This window comes from Leptonotus elevatus, chromosome 19 (genome assembly GCF_054856555.1).
Source record: "Leptonotus elevatus isolate MCC_2025b chromosome 19, RoL_Lele_1.0, whole genome shotgun sequence".
Classification (NCBI taxonomy): Eukaryota; Metazoa; Chordata; class Actinopteri; order Syngnathiformes; family Syngnathidae; genus Leptonotus; species Leptonotus elevatus.
The window spans coordinates 896,712-909,373 of NC_141257.1; the positions used below are offsets into that span (position 1 = coordinate 896,712).

Here is a 12,662-nt window from a genome sequence, read left to right on the forward strand (position 1 = left end):
ACACAAAATTTGGACAATTTGCCGCATGGGACAAATGTCCTGCTCCACTTGCTTTCTTAGCGCCACTGTGACGTTAAGCCGGCTTTACAGGTAACACGTTGTCTGAATCAACTAAGACAGGGCGCAGACACTTTTTGACCACGTTTCATTTTTATTTTTTCTTTAGTACAGTACTGTTAAAAGTTAGTTCCAACATGTTCAATTGGGAGATGGATTTTTTTTTCCTGTTTTGTTTTCAGCCGAGATCAACAAACAAAGCAAAGCCGGAGAAGCAGTTGCCATGGTTACCACAACTACAATACCGAGATTTCCAAAAGAAAAAAAAAAGGAAAGAAAAAAGATATACGATGACCTAGCGCTCGATTTTTTTGTTTTTCTTGAGAAATGTATGGAAGGCCCACCATAGAATTGTTTCGTAAATCCAACCGATTCAACTGATTTTCATTGTTTAATTTAAATGCACCTCAAAAAAAAAAGAAAAAAAGTCAATCATCAGATTAAAAGGAAAAGAAAGCTCATTTTGCTTCATTCATGACGGCGACGTCAACTACGCCAACTCTTTGCTTCTGATAAGTAAAAGTCCTGTGACATGCGGATGCGTGGATTTAAGTCGGGACCACCTTCCTCCTCCTCCTCCTTTTTCCCACCCCACATACACAGACACACACACGTGGAGGTCTCACTTTGAAGGGGAGGACACAAAAGGCACAGCAGCGGTGCCTCAGACACACAAAGACACTTTTTTTTTTTTCTTCTCTTGAACCTGGAATGACAAACTACAAATGCGGAGGGCATCATGTGGAACGCCGCAATGGTGGAGGAAACGTTGCTTTTCTCAACAACGGAACGCAGGAAGTCGTACGAACAAATGAAAACCTTGGTTTGCTGGCGCACGTCGGCCAACCACAGCCAATCGCGCCGCGGCGCTTTGAGCTCAAGAACTGAGAGGCCGTCCCACCATTGTCGCTCAATGGATGAGACCACCCGTCGAGACGCAGAGCGAATGACGCCAACAAAAGAGGGGAAATATTGGAATGGATCCGACAACACGATGGAGGTGTCAGATCGTGCCCAAAAGTGTCTTTGTAAAGCTTGGGGAGCGATTTGCGATACTTTTAGTCTGTAGATGTGGCGTGGTGTGTGCGTGTGTAAGGAGGGCGCCAGTATGTACCGCGTGTGTGCGCGTCATTGTGTGTGTGCGTGTGTGTGTGTGTGTTTACGAGGGCTGCGAGCCCAACAGTCTCTCGATGGCGGCGTTGATGTCCCCTCCGGTGGCGATGAGGGCCTGCAGGTTGGCCTCGCGGTTGATGAAGCCCATGGCGTTCAGCTGGTCCAGCTGCGACTGGAAGCGGACCTCGGGGGTCTGGTTCTGCCCACGGGGAGAGCCGACAAACAGGCATTTGATTTTTACAAATTGGACGCCACTTTGAAAAAAAATGCTTCTCTTTGTTGTGAAGTACATCCACAAAAAGCCATTTCAGAAAGAAAGAAAAATTGACATTGTGACGTGGCCATTTTAAGGTCAATCTGGCCATTTCTTTCAAAGACAAACTCATCAAAATTTAAATAAAAAATGAGCAATGGTGAAAATGCAACAAATGACAATTTTCACCTCTTTACAACCTATATATTGTATATATATATATATATATATATATATATATATATACATATATATACTGTATATATATATACATATATAAATATATATATTTATATATATATATATGTATATATAGCATATACATACATACATACTGTATATATATATACATATATATAGAAAAAAATCAACTCTGCAATATATCGCGATATTACAGTGCGCAATTCTCGAATTGATTCGATATGCGGCCGAATCAATTTTTTATGGGAATATTCAACAACGTCTTACTTAGAGTTAGCATTCACACATTAAGAATGGAAGAATGTTATATTAATGGAACATTAAGCCTTCATATTTGATTTCACTGCCGTTCAAACGTGAAACCGACTGCAACCTGTTTGTTAAATGCAGTGGCTCAGTTCTAAGCCTGAAGTTTCAGATAAATAAATACATTTTCATACAAATCTTGCAGTGTAATGTACAAGTTTACTGATTGGTATTTTCTAAATGTGAGTTTTTAAAAAAATCGCAATAATCAATTTATAGATTTGTATCATGATTCATCGGCATCAAATCGAATCGTGACCTATGAATCGTGATACGAATCGAATCGCCAGGTACTAGGCAATTCACGCCCCTAGTGTGTGTGTGTGTGTATATATATATATATATATCTTGAAATGCTGCTGTGCATAACTATTTGAAACAATGCATTTGAACAAAAACATTTTAGTTTGAAAAAAAAAACATCATTGGAAGGTTTGTTTAAAAATATTGAAATATTATTGCATAGACAATAAAAATCTAAGAAAAACTTCATTTGCATAATAATTTGGATCATGTTTGGACTTGAAATTTTCTAAGATAAAAACTAAATAATACAAAATTGTAGAACAATCAAATGTTCTGCCTATTGTTCACATCTTTGTTGTAAGTGGAAGAACATTTTTTGACAATAATATGTTATATGTGACCTCACTAGTCTAAACATGACATTGTGATTAATTACTACATTTGTGGAATAGGAGCGATGAAGCAAAAAGCTGCCGTTTTTATCCATCTCAATCACAGCTCACCAGCTTTCTGAAGCTGAGCTGTGATTGGCTGTTACCTAAGACCTGAGCAACATTGATGTCATCTTCAGTCGCCAGCAAGTGGCAAAATGGCCGCCCCGTGAGATGGATAAAAACGGCTGGATTTTGCTGCTGAACTCATTCCACTAATGCAATATTAAACAGAATAACATATTTAGACTTGTGAGGCTGCATAGAACATATTATTGTCCCACAAATGTTTTTTTTAGGTTGACTTCCCCTTTAAGGGCCAATTGTTTACCAAATTTTTTTCCCTGCCAAATATCACAAATGGCATCGCCCTACCGAGGAACTTTGATTGACGTATGAATTCAAAAGAACAATTTATGCCGTGAAACGTGCATGTAATTGGACATTTTTACAATAAAAGTGAGCGGCGTGAGAGAAAGTGTGTGTGCGTGTGTACCGCTGCGCCTGCTCCCGCGCCTCCTCCCGCGCCTGCTCCGGCAAACATTTGGAGCATCTGCTGCATGAGCTGCTGCTGAGCGGCATTTGGCGGCGTCCCGGCGCTGCTGGGTGATGACGCGGGGTTCTCGGTGGGCGCGCTGCCGCCCGCCGGAATGCCGCCTGCGGGGATGCCGGTCGCGGGCATGCCGGCCGCGGGCATGCCGGCCGCGGGCATGCCGGCGGGAAGACCTCCGGGAAGACCTCCGGGAAGGCCTCCGGGAAGACCTCCGGGAAGGCCTCCGGGAAGGCCGCCGGGAAGGCCGCCGGGAAGGCCGCTTGACATTAAACTGTGGCAAAAAAAGAGCCGCACGGATGTCATTAAAAAAAATATTTTACACAACTGTTGAAAACGTTGATTGTGCTTGTGGGACTTACCTGGGCATGAGGCCGGGTGCTTCCGTTTGCAGCGTCTGTAGTCCCTGTTGGATCTGCATGAGCGCTTGCATGGCGCGCGGGTTCGTCATCACTGACAACGCCTCTGGGTTCTGCATCTGAAAACAAACAAACAATCAAAATGACCTAAACTACACAAACAACAGGTTTGCTCATCAACTTTTTTGGAAAAACAGGAAAATGTCCGCAGTACCTGCTGCAGAAAGACGGGAAGCTGAGACCGGAACTGTTCCTGCAGCTGTGGGTTTCCGGCAAACAACGGATTATTCATCATAACCTGGGAAGAGATGGACGCACGGGTAAGCGTCACCAAAGAGTCTTCGGGGTGACATTTTGATACATCAGCAGTTTATCATCTCGAAACGGTCAAACGGGGAAAAAAATGCTGTGCGTCTGCTCATGATAAAGTATCAACCTGGGAGGCCAACTCCGGATTCTGGGACAGCGACTGCATCATGCTGCGCATGTAGGGAGCAGACAGCATATTCTGCATGAGCTGAGGGTTTTCCGAGATCTGCTGCAGGAGGCTCTGCATGCCCGGACTGTTGAACATTCCTGGCAAATCAAAGGCTCGGTTAGCCAGCAGCTTGACTTACGTCAAAGCCCGTCGTCTCCGTCCTACCGTTTCCCAGACTGCTGGGGTTGATGCCCAGCGGGTTGGAAACGGTGGGATTGGTGCCAGCGGCGGGGGCGGGGGCGGCGCCTCCCGCCGGGCTCCCGCCACCGCCGTTCTCCGGAGGGTTCGAGGCGTTGGGTGGACCCCAGGGATTGGGAAGGGGCTCGCGGTTCTCCGTCCGCGACGGCTGGACGCCCGACTCGGATCCGCCGCCGAGGGCCGAGAAGGGATTGTTGCCAAACTGCCAACGAAAGAGGTTTGATCCCGACCGACTCTTTCAATCTCACCAATGTCAAGCATTTCAAATCGCAATTGCCGAGGACGTGGAGCACAATTGGTGGGAAATGATTTACAAAATGTAGGAGGTTACGATTTTTGACGGGAAGAAAAAGATATTAATATATATATATATATATTGTAAATTATCTCATGGAAAATGAGGACTTCAACAAGTATTTTTTCATGATAAACAATTCAAAGGTAAATTATTTTGATTGAATTGAAAGATGCTGAATTTTGGTTAAAAATCTGCAAAAAATTCTACATTCATACAAATGGTTCTGTGTTTTGTGCATTGGAAATATGGGGGGGGGGGGGGAGTGCCGAATTTGAGGAGAAATTGTTGAATGTTCTGTTAATGTGTCAATCTTCAAATGTGAATTTCTTCCCCATTTCCTTTATTTCTGTGCTTCCTAAATACATTTTTGGAATGTTGAACATTTGGAAGTTTGCATAAACTGGGGAATTTACAGTAAATTCGTCAAATTCCATCTATTAATTTGAATGATTTTTTCAAGAAAATTTGGGGGTTGTGGAAAATTAGTTTTCTCCCAGGAAATGTGAATTTCCTCTCACAATAGTAATGTTTGGATTGTTTTATGTTTCACGGTTGGAATGATTTCAACGTTTTTTCCTACATTCATATTTTATGACTTGTTTTCATTTAGGCCTTACTGTTACATTGGCGTGCACGGTTTGTTACAAGAAGCCAAGCCATTAAAGTCGCTCTTTCGTTAAAAGAAAAGATTCCAGCTGTGCTCCGGTGACGCTGACCTGCTCTCTGGCCGCGCTGAACATGGGCTCCTGGATGTCGGTGTACATCCTGCGCAAGGCGTTGTAGCCGCCCGGGATGCTTTCCAAGTTGCTCAGCGCCCGATCCTGGTTGCGCATCATCTCCTGCATCATGGCCGGGTTGCGAGCCAGCTCCATGGTCTGCATGGGACGGACAAAACCGAGTGCGTCAAGTCTTCTGGGTGGACGGGCTTGTTCCTGGACAGTGGCTCCCACCTGTCTCATGAGCTCGGGGTTGTTGAGCATGTGCGAGATCTCCGGATTGCGCTCCATCAACTGCTGCATCTGCGGGTTGGACACGATCATGTGCCGCATCAGGTCCGGGTTGGACATCATGTTCTGCACCAGCGGGTTCTCCATAATCTGTGAGAGCATCTCCGGGTTGGACATGAGCTGCCGCTGCATCTGCTGCTGCAGCTCCATGAAGTTGGCCGAGCCCATGCCCAGGCCCGCCAGGTTGGACAGCTCGCCAAAACCGCCTGCAGGAAACCGAAGCGGACGCGGGCGCGGGTGAAGATTACAGAGCGTTTCTTCGGAAACGGTCGTGGGAAAATCGGCCAACTCACTCAGTAGGTTGGGCGTCTGTGTGGGTGGAGGGGCGGAGCCGGTGGCGGACCCAGCAGGAGAGGAAGGCGTGGTGCTCGCATTGGAGACGCCGGCGTTTCCTGCCGGGGAGGACGCCGAGTTTGAGGCCGAGGTGCTGCCTCCGTCTGAGGCCCTGCACGCGAGATGGCAACAGAAGTAGTTTTAAGGTGAGTGCAACTTGTGCTTTATTTACCACAAAGCAGAAATCAATACATTTCACTCTAAGGCTGCAAGTCAGTTTCATTAACTGGAGGCGTTCCTCAGGGATCAATCTTGAGTCCATTTGTTTTCTATTTAAACTGATTGTTCTATTCAATTTTATGCTGATTATACTGAAATGCAGACCTCAAAGGCCGCCTCTTCACAAATCCAAGAATTCTGACATAATTTTTTACTTTGAGAAAAAATTCACATACCGATGGTAGAGTTCTTTCGAAAGTCAGTAAGTTAGAAGCATAATATATGGGTGTTTTGAAACGAGGTTTTTTCTTTTGCCTGACTATGCAGACAATATTGGCCACAGTGAAAAATGGTTTTAAAACGCCATTACATATCGTCTGACACACTTGGGTGGCTTTTATTGTGCAGGACCCCCTCGCAAATGAGATGTTGCATAAATCATTTTTTAAATGTTTCTTACCTACAAATAAATGACATAAAATGACAGTAAAATCCATATAAAGACCACAGGAAGTGGGGGAATTGACTGTAGATGGATTTATTCACCCAAACGTATTTCTTGGTGTAATATTTATCACAAACGATACAATTAATTATAAACATTCCGTGGCTCTATTATTGGGCGAGTGCGCTGCCTTACTTCTGTGCCGTCTTGATGACCAGGTGCACCGTCAGGCCATCCTTGATGCCGTGCTGGCTGAGGCTGTCCCCATCTTTCAGGATCTTGCCGGCGAAAATCAACACCAACTGGTCCTGCTTGGCTTTGAAGCGCCTGGAGATCTCCTCCTTGAACTAAAAGACGAAAACGTGAAGATGTTTTTGGTTATGCAGTCCCCGCATTGCCTGGTACAGATGCCATAATTGTAACAAACACAAAACCGGAGTTTTATTAACACACACGGGTGGGTCTGTTGCCGAAGTGACAGAAAAAGACGGCTAGTGAATCACAGGGCACTCGGATTTACACATATGGACAATTTTGACTAATTCAAGAATTTTGGGGACGTGGGACAAAGCACAAGCACAGATAACCAAGATTCAAACCTCTGCCAGGACAAAACAGTCAATAACAACCACGTTGACCCCTGCCCCAAGTTAATGATTTACAACAGTTTATGCTGCGTTGTAGTCCTTGAAATGCGAGATTAAAAAACATTTCTTCCCTTATCCTTGAGTAAGTAGGGTGGACGTTAACTGCCGATCAGACGATACATAAGATACAGTGCCCAAACTAAAGGGAGCCGTTTTACGGCGAACACCGGCTTATTCGCGGGTTGCTATTCACGAATTCCCCAACTGTATTGTTGTTATTCTGGCGATCAATAGCTATTAATAGCTATTCTGTTTATTGTGACTCCATTTGAAGTTTCCTGTAAAACCAAACACACGACACAAGTGGATTCTGACATAGTATGTACCAAACCAGTAACTCAACCATGTCAGTTTGAAATAGTTCTAAAACATTTTATTGTACTACAACACATTTTCCATCTAAATTTCACGACGACTTGTCCAGATATTTGGTATCTGTGCAGTCCTGGTCTAAACTATCATTGTATGCATTTTTGTAATTTTCGTAATTGGGGTCTTTTCTTTTTCTCAGCCTTCCTGCAGTGTATGGACAATATGAAACCCCCAGCCCAGCTGCACCGTTGATGCTTGTATGCAAGCAAATGATTACATCTGCTCGTTGACATGACTAACTTCCAGATGCGGCGTTACTGCGCTTGGGAGACGTCGCCAAGCCAACGGCCGCTGCGGGGCTTGAGCGACAATTCCCAGGGAGGCTGAACGAGCAATGACTCAGTCAGTCGGTGGCGGTGACAGTGGAGAATGTTCTAGACTAGGCAACACACCGAGATTAGCTTGGCCAACCAAAACGTGGAGCGATACTGCGGCAATTGACCAAGCCCCAAAAACACACTCGAGGGCAGCCCCGCTGATGTTTATGACCATCGGGCACAGTTTGAAACGCAGGCGTCAGCTGACACACCATTGACGACACAGCTAGCGTTGAGTTAGCCTAGCTAGCTTAGCGTCTAACCGGTTAGCCACAGCGCACATTTAAAAGCGACTATCTCCGTCTGTTTAGTACGATTAATAATAATAACGCTATATGTTTGTTGAAACGATAGGTTGTATTCCATGTATATATTTTTAAAAATCCAACAATGTCACACTGCCGGTAAGCGCGGCATCGATGCTAACCAAACTAGCTGGTTAGCTGAAGTTGTGGGCATGACGCTCGCTTCTCTTCCCCTCCCCGCACACGCACACACGCACGCACCAACCAACCAAGCCCCCGCCCGACGCCGGCCCTCGGAAAGCCGCCACAAACCTGCGTGACGGACGAATCTTCAGCGATGGCGATTTCCTCTTTGTCCTTCGGGGTCTTAACAGTGACCTTAATGATGGTTCCTTCCGCGGCGTCATCTTTATTGTTGTTATTAGCAGGATCTGCGGCGCCCTGGTCAGCCATCTTTACTCCACCGATGGGAAACAGCTCGCGACTGGAGTCTGCTTCCGGGTCGGCGTGGGGTCAAATCCTACCCGCCGGAAGTTGGAAGAATAAGAGCGTCCGCCCCTCCCCCTTTTAATACATATTAATTTGAGCACAGAATCCGAAATTTGAGTACGTAACTACGAATAATTAGCTATTTTAGTTTTTAAAACTAATAAAATCATAAAAGTCTTTTTTGTCATTCTTTAAAAAAAGTTAGTTTCATTTCAACATAAAATGTATCTTGAAATTACTATTAGCACCAAATAGGTTTGCTTTTATTGAAGAATAATGCTTGTACAAACACACACTATCATACTCACGTTTTACCCAAGAGGAGACTGCGGGCAGCAAGAAAATGAAGTAACACAGAAACTGTGGCCTCTAACATTAGTATTTCATGTCATTTTAAACTTTGGATCCTCAAATGTTACAGTGACTTAATTATCTTCTCGACACATGACACCATGAAGTTTGTCCGACAGGAGACTATGGGCAAAGGGAATACAGAACACTGCAGCAAAGTGGAGCAAATGTGATCATTTGGTCATTTTCTAGCTGTGCATTCTCCCATGTTAAGAGTGGAGTGACACATTTGATTCAAGATGCAGTGATTTATCCAAGCGGAGACTATGGGGCTAACGTTAGCAGTATAAAAATGTTGTAAATCAACTTTGATATCGATTGCTACTGTCGTCTTTCATTGTGTATAGCCTGACGCACACATGCTATACAATGCTAACAATGCTCACGCTGAAATGAAAATGTGCCTTTCAGCACATTGCATTGACGAGGGCAACACCCACCTCAAAACACACACATGCCCCAGCTACACACTTTTTTTGTTGTTGGGGGGGGGGGGGGGTGCTGGTCCCGCAAATGGCCCCGCATATCCATGCGTGCACTTGTGGAGGTCTCTTCTTTCTAGCACATCCCCGCTCTCTCTCGAAAAGGATTCTGCTGCCGTTGACAGGAAAAAAGGGGACACATTTTGAATTGGACGAGCAGGAGAGAGCTTGTTTTTCACAAATAAGGTAAGGGATCCTTTTTTTTTGGGGGGGGGGGGGGGTAATAGTCATTATATATCAATACAAAGTAATTGTATACATATTAGGGGTGCACATCTCTCCCAAAAATTCGATCTGATTCTCGATACTTGAGGTATGATACCATTCAAGGATTTTAAAATGTAAAGGTTTGGATTGAGTGGGATTCGGATTCCATTGGTTGCGGTGCGGCTGGAGCTTTGTTTAATATGAAACATGTCAAAGCTGTCCAAAGTCCAAAACGGTTCTTGTATGGTGTACATCTCTGATAGATATTTCGATAAATGGTGTGTGATATGATTTAAAGATGCAATGATTGTAAAATGGAAAATACGATTTAAATCGCTTCCAAAATTGTTTCAAATGTTTTTTTGTTACACCCCTAATTATATATATATATATATATATATATATATATATATATATACACACACACACGCATACATACATAATGTGTGATTGTAGTAGTAGTGGCTCCGTATCGCAGGCTGAAGATGTACAGTTTCATGGGCGGGGGTCTGTTCTGCGCCATCGTGGGCAACATCCTGCTGGTGGTCTCCACCGCCACCGACTACTGGATGCAGTACCGCGTGTCGGGCAACTACGCCCACCAAGGCCTGTGGAGGTACTGCCTGGCCAACAAGTGCCACGCGCAGACGGACAGCATCGGTGAGGCCTTTTACTTTGAAAAGATGCAAGGCGGAGGAGCTTGCCGATGGTGACTTCCTGTTTGCTGGCAGCCTATTGGACGGCCACCAAGGCCTTCATGATCCTGTCCGGTGCGACCTGCTTGGCGGGCGTGGTCGCCGGCGCGTCCTCCTTCGCCCGCTTCTCCTCCTTCGGAAGGTTCAACCGCTCCTTCGCTGCGGGAATTATTTTCTTTGTCTCCAGTGAGTTCTTCGGTTTCACCTTGCACAGTGGAAATATCCACAATTAGGAATAAACACAAGGGTAAAAAATAAATAAAATAAAAAGTTGACTGTATGTATGGTCAAGCATGAGCAAATGTGCGCCAAAGGTGCCTCAAACCAGTTGTTTATTAAAACCACTAAATTGCACATTAGAAATCATCACAACACCTTGAAATCATCTGCAAAGTCCTAAAAGTCCAATATACGAAGCATATGCACAGTGTATCTTGTTATAATTAATGCAATCACTCCTTTCACTAGTTTTCACAACAGCTACCTTGCACAATAGAAATCAACAGATCAGTGAGAAATAATCCACAAAGTTGCCAGTCATTCCCGTTAACAGACACCTTGCACATCAGAAATCAACAGCAGGACTGGAAATAATCTACAAAATCAAAACAAAACATGGCATGATGGCTCCAGTTATTTATGATAATGCCACCTTGCACAATAGCAATCAACATACCGGCTAGAAATAATCCACAAAGTAAAGTAAGTCCCCGCCGAAATGTCTCCTCTTGCCAGTTATAACTGCCAGCAAGAACCTTAGAAATCAACTGAATGACTTGAAATGATCCACAAAATGGCATGTCACAATGGCTCCCCTCAATATTTGACTAAAATGGTCACTATGCACAATAGAAATACACCAAATCCAAAAAAGTCCAAAAAGTGAATGGCACAGAAGCCTCTCTTGCCTCGCCAGTTATTCACAATAACCACAATCGTGCACAACAGAAATGATGAGAGTCCCTTGAAATAACCCACAAAGCTATTCGTAATAACGACCACCTCGCAAACATTAGAAGCCAAATAGTAAGAAATGATCCACAAAAGTAAAAAATAAAAAATAAAAATAAAAAATATATATCCATGGAACAATGGCTTCTCTGTAACGTAATGTAAACACACAACAGGCACAAATTCATCTCATGGCGAGTAACACCCATTCAACCCGGCGACTGGAAATAATCCACGAAGTCGCGAAAGAAGTTGGCAGTAGGAAGTTTGGCGTCCTAACTCGCGCGTTTCCACCCAGCTCTGTTGGCGCTGCTGGCCATGGGCGTGTACACGGCGGCCACGCTCAACTTCCTGGGCCGGCGCTTCGGCGACTGGCGCTTCTCGTGGTCGTACATCCTGGCCTGGGTGGCCACGCTCATGACCTTCTTTGCAGGTGACGCGCACGCGCACACGCAACACGCAACAACATGCTACATGCTACATGCTCAACACAACAGCAAGCGTTTTCATGGTGGTTGCCTTTTGTCTTGCAGGCGTTTTCTACATCTGCGCTTACAGGATGTGCGAATGCAGGAGAGTCAACGCGCCGCAATAGAACACCAGATTGAGAAAATAGACATGGAATGTCTTGCGTTACGATGAGACTATTCATTATTGTTCATTAAAACACGCAATGTATTGTACTGTTTATATCGACCCGAGATGTTGTTGTTTTTTTTGCCTGCATTTACTACAAATGACCACAAGATGACAGCACTGGACATGTTTTGTGGTTGAGAGCGCAAGTTGAAGCAGACGAACTCGCGCGCGCGTGTTGAGTTGTTATGCTCAATTAAATGAAGAATTATTATTATAAAATATACAATTATTAAAAAAATAATAATAATTTAAAACTCAAAAACATTTCAAGAAAAAAATACATTAAATTGAATATAATTGTGTTAAATGAATTAAAAAAATATATATATATATCAAATTGAATCAATGAAAGTAAACTATATAAAATTAAACAGTATAAAATACAGGACATTAAAAACAAAAATAAAATAAAACTAAATAAAGTCAAGTGAAATAAAATAAAGGTATAAAAAAAGTAAGTAAGTAAAGTTATTAAAACAATACAATCAAATTAAATCTAATTGGCTCCAAGTTTTAAACAAAGCTAGAAAAAAAACACTAAATAGCATCAAATTAACTAAAGAAAGTTAAATAAAATTGAGAATTTTTTTTTTTGCAAGGCAAGTTTATTTCATACACAAATGGGGGGGGGGGGGGTCAATTATTTAGCATCTTTTATTTTTCCTAAATGTGGCAATTGAGCATCAATGGAAAAAAGAAAGTCTCCTTTTCGGTGGGAATGCAAGTTTGTCTGCAACATATGAATATTAAGAGTCCACATAGCAGACATATATGACGATGTCGTGTGGACGCTCCCAGCACTTCCTCCGCAAGTGAAATATTTGCCTTTGATG

The 12,662-nt window shown here is 43.7% G+C and overlaps 2 protein-coding genes across 4 annotated transcripts; one reads left to right on the forward strand and one right to left on the reverse strand.

Annotated features, from left to right (window-relative positions):
• Positions 1-128: 128 nt before the first annotated feature.
• Positions 129-8,533, reverse strand: ubqln4 (ubiquilin 4). The gene is made up of 11 exons (XM_086061939.1): positions 8,328-8,533; positions 6,630-6,781; positions 5,791-5,942; positions 5,441-5,703; positions 5,207-5,365; positions 4,160-4,394; positions 3,953-4,092; positions 3,731-3,814; positions 3,520-3,635; positions 3,104-3,431; positions 129-1,369 (listed from the first exon to the last, which is right to left on the reverse strand). Exons 1-11 carry the CDS (start codon positions 8,466-8,468, stop codon positions 1,217-1,219), a joined length of 1,923 nt encoding a protein of 640 aa, XP_085918065.1. The 5' UTR covers positions 8,469-8,533; the 3' UTR covers positions 129-1,216.
• An 815-nt stretch (positions 8,534-9,348) lies between these two features.
• Positions 9,349-11,878, forward strand: LOC147157363 (lens fiber membrane intrinsic protein-like). 3 transcript variants are annotated; one of them, XM_086061944.1, is made up of 5 exons: positions 9,349-9,523; positions 10,001-10,204; positions 10,276-10,425; positions 11,489-11,623; positions 11,724-11,878. In XM_086061944.1, exons 2-5 carry the CDS (start codon positions 10,030-10,032, stop codon positions 11,783-11,785), a joined length of 522 nt encoding a protein of 173 aa, XP_085918070.1. In that variant the 5' UTR covers positions 9,349-9,523; positions 10,001-10,029; the 3' UTR covers positions 11,786-11,878. The 3 variants fall into 3 exon arrangements, with proteins under 3 accessions (XP_085918070.1, XP_085918071.1, XP_085918069.1); XM_086061945.1 differs by having other exon boundaries at positions 10,004-10,204; XM_086061943.1 differs by having other exon boundaries at positions 9,351-9,523; positions 10,023-10,204.
• Positions 11,879-12,662: the final 784 nt, after the last annotated feature.